The sequence below is a fragment of the Lycium barbarum genome, chromosome 10 (assembly GCF_019175385.1).
Source record: "Lycium barbarum isolate Lr01 chromosome 10, ASM1917538v2, whole genome shotgun sequence".
Classification (NCBI taxonomy): domain Eukaryota; kingdom Viridiplantae; phylum Streptophyta; class Magnoliopsida; order Solanales; family Solanaceae; genus Lycium; species Lycium barbarum.
The window spans coordinates 13,099,375-13,108,296 of NC_083346.1; the positions used below are offsets into that span (position 1 = coordinate 13,099,375).

An 8,922-nucleotide genomic window follows, 5' to 3' on the forward strand; every position below is an offset into this window, starting at 1 on the left:
GTAACTCTTCTAGTCGAAATTGCCCTTTATACAAATCTGTGAAAGATAAAGCACACATTTCTTGTTTTCATAAAATAAGTTTAGTAGCCTAAATTTATTTGGATCATTCTTAGTTATTTTTTTTTATAGAAAAGCTAACCAGTCCAACTTCCAAATATCCATGTTGCCTTTATCCCTTTATATGAGAGCCAAAAAGAAGAAAGAGAGAGACAATTTAGCTTTGCTTCACATGCTTTCCACTTTCTCATACTAAACCAACAACTACAAGAAAAGAACAAAGTCCCCTTCTTTTAACTCCTATTAATTCCCATCACTTCTTCCCTTTGCTACATAACACACACAACCAAAAACAAAACTTGTTACACTATCACCAAATGAAATCTAAGAACCTTTGATCTTTTCTTCAAATACCCTTACAGTTTTCTAGTTTTCTGTACCGTGAGGATTCATCATAAATCCACAAAAATGAGGACGGGTGGTTATACTTTCCAACAATCATTAACTTCTGAATCTGCAAGCATAGTGAAACAAGCTGTGAACTTAGCTAGAAGAAGAGGCCATGCACAGGTTACTCCTCTTCATGTAGCAAGTGCTATGCTTTCTTCTTCCACTGGCCTTCTCAAAAGAGCTTGTCTTCAATCCCATTCACATCCACTCCAATGCAAAGCTCTTGAACTTTGCTTCAATGTTGCACTCAATAGACTTCCTACTTCTGTTTCAAGTCCCATTTTAGGTCCTCATTCTCATGTCCCTTCACTTTCCAATGCCTTAGTTGCTGCTTTCAAAAGGGCTCAAGCTCATCAACGTCGCGGATCGATAGAGAATCAGCAACAACCAATCTTAGCCCTCAAAGTAGAGATAGAACAGCTAGTGATCTCAATTCTTGATGATCCTAGTATTAGTAGAGTCATGAGGGAGGCTGGTTTTTCTAGTACACAAGTGAAAAACAATGTAGAACAAGTTGTTTCTAAGTTGGAGATTAGCACAAAGCCAATAGTCATAGGAAATACCAACATGTCACAACAAATAACATCATCAGCTAGTCATGTCCTAAATTTGTCACTTAGTAAAACAGGACATCAAGTTATAAGGAATGATGATGTGATGAGTGTTGTGGAAAGTATGATGAATTTCAGGAAAAGGAGAAACACAGTTATCATTGGAGAGTGTTTAGCCACAGCTGAAGGGGTTGTTAGAGGAGTTATAGATAAGTTTGATAAAGGAGAAGTTCAAGGAGAAATGAAACATGTGCAGTTTATAAGTGTCCCACTTTTCACACTAAGAAATGTTTCAAGAGAAGAGTTTGAGATCAAGCTTAGAGAGCTAAGGACTTTAGTAAAAAACTATATTAACAGAGGGGTTGTTTTGTATTTAGGTGATCTTAGGTGGGTATCTGAGTTTTGGACAAAATATGGTGACCAACAAAGGAATATTAGTTGCTATTCTCCTGTTGAACACATGATAATGGAGCTTAGTAGACTGTTGAATAGTGCAATGGGAGAAAATGGAAGGCTGTGGCTTATTGGAATTGCCAGTTTTCAAACTTACACAAAATGTAAAACTGGACATCCTTCTTTGCAGACCCTTTGGGATCTTTATCCTCTTACTATTCCTGTTGGCAGTTTGGGTCTCAGTCTCAATCTTGAAAGGTATATTTCCAAGAAAATGAGGACAAAAAAAAAGATACTACTTTTATTTTCTTTATACATAAGTTGAGTTTTTCTTTACATTTTCTTGTTTTTTTTGCAGTGATTTGCATAGTCACTTTAGAAACAAGGCAGCAATGGATGGTTCAAGTTGGTCACTTGGTAGAGCTGGAGTTGAGAAGAATCTAACTTGCTGTGCTGATTGTGTAGATAATTTCTACAGAGAAGTTAAAACCATGACAAGCATACAAGTTAAAACTGAGTCAACAACCACTTACTCCAGCCCAGGTTTGCCTTTATGGCTCCAAAAGTACAAGGAAGAGAACAGACAACAAAACAATCAACAGGTCCTTATTTTATTCCATTAATCCTATGTTTAAATATGCATGCATGAAGAATACTCTAATAAACACTATTTACTTCATTTATTTAAGAAATAATTAACTTATATACAATAACAGTACTATAATATTTTAACTTATTTTACTTTTTGACTTACTAATCCTATATTTTATGGACGGTAACATGTAGTTGTCTTAGTGACCTGGTAGTGTAAAAAGACTAAATTGTTTTTGTTGGTTCTGATTGTTTTGCAGGAATCTGAGGTAATGGTAGATCTCTGCAAGAAGTGGAATTCTATTTGCACTTCTGTTCACAAACAACAACCTCATTTTCTAGAAAAAGGCTTAATTAGCCCTCTATCTTCATCACCATCTCCTTGTTCCTCTAATTCAATATCCTCTTCAAATGACCACATGATGAAAAGCTCAAGCAAGTTGCATAAAAGCCTTTTGAACTGGCCTGTCATCTTTGAATCAAATCAATCACCAAAAGAACACCAATTCTTCATATTTGATCAAAATGAAAGTACAAAGCCAGAGCTTTTATCCAATCCTAATTCAAGTCCTAATTCTGCTTCCTCTAGTGAAGCAAGTGGATACATGGAGAACATAGATAGGTTCAAAGAGTTCAATTCAGATAACATGAAGGTCCTTTGCAAGGCATTGGAGAAAAAGGTCCCATGGCAAAAAGACATAATTCCTGAGATAGTTAGTACAATTCTTGAATGTAGGTCCAAAAAGAAAGAATCTTGGTTGTTCTTTTTAGGTGCTGATTCTGAAGGAAAAGAGAAAATGTCAAGGGAATTGGCGAAAATTGCTTTTGGTTCAGAAGATAGCTTTGTTTCCATTGGACTCAGCAGCTTTTCATCATCAAGAGCTGATTCAACTGATCATCAAGAAGTGATTAGTAATAAGAGATCAAGAAATGAACATGGAAGGAGTTATCTTGAGAGATTTGCTGATGCAGTTCAAGAAAATCCAAGCAAAGTTTTCTTCATGGAAGATATTGATCAAGTTGGTTCCTTTTGCCAAAAGGGTATCAAGAAAGCAATAGAAACTGGAAGTTTGACACTTTCTGATGGTGATTTAGTGTCTTTTAAGGATGCTATAATCATTTTCAGCTCTGAGAGTTTCAGTTCAGTTTCTAGAGCCTGTTCTCCTCATCATGTTACAAAGAAATGTGATGATCAAGATTTTAAGGAGAAAAATCAAGAAAAAATTGGAGATGAAATTAGTGCTCCTTCTTCAATATTAGATTTGAATGTTGCCACTGAGGAAGCAAATGGAGATGAAAACTTAATGGTGTCTCAGGATATTGGCATTTGGGAAGCAGTGGACAAACAAGTTATCTTCAAGATTCAAGTCTTGTGAAGTTAGAAAAACTCAGTTGTCATTACTTCTTTCTTTAATTTTGTCTTCCTTTTTTTTTTTTTTGCTTACTAAGTTGTTAGCTTTTAGTGTAACTTCTATTTCAGTTATGATCAAATACGGGGAGGGTAAACTTTGAGATTAACTCATGATGAAGAAATAGGTCCCTTAGCTTAGATTAGATATGGAGAGTTTGATAATGTAGGATTTGATGTACATTACACCTCTTTGATCTTTGTAATACTACTACATATTATTATATTAATGCTGAACTTTATCTTCCATACACTTCTTTCTTTGTTTCTTGTTTTTTTTTTCAGCTTCTACACTTCAAGATATATATTATCGATCTATGTCCTCCATCATATTTTGCCACAATATTTTAAAGTCAATTACTCTTTTAGTACTCATTTCCTCGCATTTCAACTGTGAGCTGAATAGTTTAATTTCTATACACAATAAGTATATGAAAAATAAATTTACGCGTAAGTAGGTGAAAAAAAGAAGAAACTACGGGTGATTGCTGCTAGCTCATAAGAAGTTGAAATAATTATCTGAAAAATAAAGCTTACAGCCTGCTATATGGTAGTAATAGTTAAGTTATATTGATTACGCAAATTTTATGTATACTTTCAGGGTATAAAAATTAAATCCAACTGAAAATGAAAGATATTTATCCTATATTTGTCTTCAACAACACCATAGAAATCTTAGAGGAACTTGACGAAAATATGTATGAAAAAAGGAATAAGTGTTTCTACATATTTGTAGATAGACACACCAAGAGTTAGTTGATTCTTCATATTGGAATGTAGTTATACAGATGGATCAGAATTTGAAATTTACGAATTCTAGAACGACTTCAAGTATTAGTTACCGAGTCTTCATTTAAATTTTTGTACTTATTTGATATAATTTTAATACAAATACAAAATTTGAATTAAAGTTACTGAGTTCAACTAATCCATACGTAACCTGTTAGCTCCTATATGTAGGTTTAAGAAAAAATAGAAGCAAGTGGCCGATCGAGGATATATATGGATGCCATGCAAAAGAGACAAAAATGAAAACCTAAGGACCAGCAATTCCATGCACGTCCAAAGAAAATAGTATACTTCTATAATATATTTCCATCTTCCCAATTTCCTCACTTTCATTTTAAACTTTTTCTTTGCGTAGGAGTTATCTACACCATTCTTAAGCAAATAATTTAACTTTCCTTTTCAGTCCAAGCCTTGGTATATGGAGTAGTTAAATTTAACTACTCTTTTTTTTCTTTTTTCGCTCAAAAATCTTTTTATGATCTATCTTTATCACTAGGCAGATTGCATGATGGAAAGCATCTAAATTTGAAATAGAGAAGTGTGATTCATAACGTAAGCGCGCGGCTATGCCAAATTAAAGTGACTTTTCACGGAGGAAAGAACTTCAAAATATACCAAGGAAAGAAAGCATATATTACTTTGGAGTATTATGTAAAGTTGTAGTATATATCAAATAATCTACAATATTCATTATATAAGTATAGTATACATCAAAACCTTTAGAGGACGAATCACAAATTTGAAAATAAAAGGAAGCTATATATATATATAGTGGTATATAACTTTAGAATGAACAAATTAAAAGCAGAAAATTAATTAGCTAAACTCTTTTTGAGATTATAACCACTAATTAATCTGATTTTAGGACTTTAAATTTGTTTCTTCATGAAGAAGGTCTAGAAAAATCTTCTTTTCTTAAAAACATAAACACTTGCTTATACCAAGGCCTCTTTCTCTTTATTCACTTAGTTTAAAACTCCTTTTTTTTTTTGGTGTTGGAATAAAATCCCCTTTTTCTTTTTCCTTTTTTCTTTTCTATAAGAAAAAAAACATGTTTCAAGTGAGATTTTTCTTTTCAATTTGCTCATCTTTTTACTTTTTTTCTTTCTTTATCTTTCGAGTCTAAAGAAAAGAAGTTACTACTAGCATTACCCCCTAACCAGTTGAACTGGTCAAGAAGTGGTAAAAGTACTGACTAAAATTCTGCTTCTTTTCTTTGCAGTTTAGTTATAAGTAGCTTTTAGAATTTATTCTTTTTCCTTTTTTTCAACTTTATTCTGCTATACCTAGCTTCATTTCGGTGACACTAAAATCTTTTTAAGCAATTAATATACCCCTTGCCGTACCAGTAAGTAATCACAGTTCACTTGCAAAAATGTTTTTTCAAAGGTTATAATTTGAACCAATAAGTAAAACCGTTAGCACACTAACTTAGATCCTCTATACTCTCTTTTTCAGTACCTTTTTTTTTTTTTTTTTGGTTAAACAGTGATTTATTTATTTATAAATTTTAATCTTATGCATCATTACAAACAGAAGTGGCCGCATTACTGCTATGACAAGATTGTTCTGGCCGACTAAGATTGTTACAAACCAAATTACGTAAAGGCTTTTTAATTAGGCCTAGCAAAAGGACAAACAAGTGTGGAACTACCCCTTTTTCAGTACGTTAATTTCTTTTATGGAATAAAAAACTGTGTGTGTGAGCTTAAAGTGTTTTTATTATCTATATTTAATATATGAAGGCAGGTATTACGTATATACCTGGATTAATACTGATATTGTTAAGGGTTGTTACAGTAATATCAGGTCACTTTAAAAAATAATTATAGATAGATAATAAATTAAATTAATAACATATAAACATTTCAAACAAGTAGATTAAATTTCATTTGATAGCGAAAAAACCTTTCTACATTAACTTAATTTCAAAAAAAAAAAAATGGCTACTTTATGATATATAAATACATCCATTCTTCATCTTTTATATACTTACCTCTTTTTATTATGTCTCAATATTATCGCTGAAAAAAATGAAAAGTTAACAAAGGAACTTTTTGCGCCTAATCCAGTTGGATAAATCAATATTTCATCGCCGATCGTCTTTTTAATTACTTGATCCAATATGAACATAAATATGTAATTATTTGTTTTTGCTCTTTTTACAGGTAGATTTGTCTTCACTAAGGACAAAAGATATGATCATTATCATGAGACAATTAGAAAGAAACTGGTGCATGTTTATTATATTCCTTACAACAAAGAGACAACAAATTAAATCGGTTTTCTTTTTTCACATTAATGTTTTTTTTTCCAAACATGTCTCATCAAGATTATAAACACTTCATCAGTCAGCTCTGAAATCTTTTCAAGCTTTTGATCCGTCCATACTTTGGATCGATCTCATGATAATCCAATTAGTTGTCCTAGTTTTATTGGCAGATCCAATCTTTTAGGTCCAATAAAGATTAGTAAGCTTTTAGGTCCAATAAAGATTAGTAAGCTTTTTAGAAACAATATGGTAGTTAGTGGGAGTCCATGTCAATTTGACATTACTTTATAATATAACCTCGAGCTTTGTTCCCATTATATATTGAATGAACGATAGATGAAGATCGGCTAGCACAAAAAAAGTCACACATCATTATCTATTCGCAATAGAAAAATTAATGATTTTAAAAGGAAATTGTTTATACCGTGTAGATGCATGCAGACTATAGGCACATTTACTTCACGATTAAATATAAGCTGACATATTTGAAAATTTTATCTGCACAATTTAAATCACTATCACAAAGCTATAAAATTGCCCTATATATCTTCTGGGTTTCACAATGCCGTTACATTCACCTGTTCAGAGCCAAAAGTCGAAAAACAATAATTTAGTTTATAGTTTTTTTTTTTTTAAAAAAAAATCAATCCGCTAGGCGGGTGCCTAGGGCTAATTTTTATTAATCAATGAAAGCAAACCTCAAATAGAAGAGTACAAGCAAGAAGGACTAAACCTTACCTTACTAATCCTAATGAGGTAATGAACCTCTACTAATTAATAAGCATGAAGAAAATAAGAGCAAAAAAAAACTAGGTATTCTATGATCATCATAGAGTTTATAATAACTCTATTGTAAACTCTTAAGTAATGCAAAACTAAAAAAACCAAGAATAAAGTTGAGTTACCAACCTCAAACTTCATTTTATATATGTGTAAACTAAAAAAGATAGCTTACCCGTCTAAAGCAACTTGAAGTATTTTCTTCTTGTCTTCTTCTTCAAAGCTGTCCAACAATCACTTCTTCTTAGATTTATTGGATCTTGTTAAAGTTGTTGACACTGTCATATGATTCCGCTTTGCCAATCGCATCGGTAAGTGCCTTGAAACAAATTCCTCGTTCACCTTACCATCCCAACTATGTTGCCTTCCATGTGTCTTCTTTTTGCTTTTGTTGCTTCCACTTCTTTGTTGGCTAGGTGAGAGATCCCCATCCTTAGCCACCTTATCAAAGCATAGGTCCAGCATATCATCCTCATCATCCCATCGAACATGTCATAGCCTAAGTCAATATCATAAGTTGTAGTTGGATTAACTCCTGAAACTACAGCTCAGGGCTCTTTGCCAACACTCCCATATCCTTGGTTCAACCACTCAATCCACTACATCTCGATCACTAAATTTGTTAAATTATTACAGAAAGCATAATTATTCTTACGGAGGGAACTTTGGTGATAAAGTGAGAGGGGAAACAAAGAGAAAATTTGTGGAAAGTCTCCTTTCCACAATGAATAATTACCCAATAACATCCTATAACAATTGAAATCATATGCACCATCCTATCTTATAATATTAATTAGATCTACTTCAGTACCTCATATGTAGTTGAGACTTTTCTAATGGTTAGAACATACAAAATTGATAACATATCTTATGTTCTGTGTATAGCATATTGCAAATTTACAATTATGAAATCCTTTGACTAATCAATTTTTTCTATAACATTGTTTTCATATTCACGTTTTTCTTAGATATTTCTTACTCCAATGATTCCAAGAATTTCATTAGCTTGTATTTAAAAATTAGAGATAGCAATAATAAATGTCAAAATAGTTCATAAATCATGATGCATGCATACATATATAATTTTAGAAAGTTTTAAAAGCTTTGAAAACATTATCCTCAAAGGAATTTCCTATTCCGACGCATCAAGATGTCAAGAGTTTATCGTTAATTATCCACAATAAAAGAAGTTAAGTGGATTATATTAATTGAATTTATTCATTATAAAAAGATAAAGAGTTTGAAGATTGAAAGGTGAAATTCGAAAATTATGCTCCGACACAAGGGGACCTTTTGTTTCTTGATTCAGGTGCCTCAACAACTTGATGTCCCTCACGTTATAAGTTGCTAACAATTGTTGACTGGAAAAAGAAAATATGCAAATCTCAAACATACAATTCCTATCTATAAACAGCAGTACTGTTTTTTTTTTTTTCAACCCAATTTATTCTGATAATTAATTGAATGAAAGTCTCGTGCTATTTTTCTTTCTTTTATGCTTTAATTTGAGTATCCGAAAAAACCTAACTCGATAAATTTAGATTCGTGTCGTGTAGAACCTATTAAAGTTGAAAGATCTCCCTAATTGGAGTTTTTCTATTTTCAGGGCGTGAAAATGAGACAGCAGGTTAAGGGTAAAGAGATCTCATCCATTCCATCACACTCCTAGCGTTAACTAACGCAGCTCAAAC

At 32.2% G+C, this 8,922-nt stretch overlaps 1 protein-coding gene across 1 annotated transcript; it reads left to right on the forward strand.

Annotated features, from left to right (window-relative positions):
- Window positions 1-215: 215 nt before the first annotated feature.
- On the forward strand, window positions 216-3,641 carry LOC132615246 (protein SMAX1-LIKE 3-like). Its single transcript, XM_060329811.1, has 3 exons — window positions 216-1,649; window positions 1,750-1,993; window positions 2,243-3,641. Exons 1-3 carry the CDS (start codon window positions 466-468, stop codon window positions 3,356-3,358), a joined length of 2,544 nt encoding a protein of 847 aa, XP_060185794.1. The 5' UTR covers window positions 216-465; the 3' UTR covers window positions 3,359-3,641.
- The last annotated feature ends 5,281 nt before the right edge of the window (window positions 3,642-8,922 follow it).

Bases quoted from the DNA above. Each gene is read 5' to 3' on its own strand.
- LOC132615246 (XM_060329811.1), top strand. From the start codon at position 466: ATGAGGACGGGTGGTTATACTTTCCAACAATCATTAACTTCTGAATCT. The intron at 1,650-1,749 runs GTATATTTCCAA...TTTTTTTTGCAG, and splicing joins CTCAGTCTCAATCTTGAAAG to TGATTTGCATAGTCACTTTA. The intron at 1,994-2,242 runs GTCCTTATTTTA...ATTGTTTTGCAG, and splicing joins GACAACAAAACAATCAACAG to GAATCTGAGGTAATGGTAGA.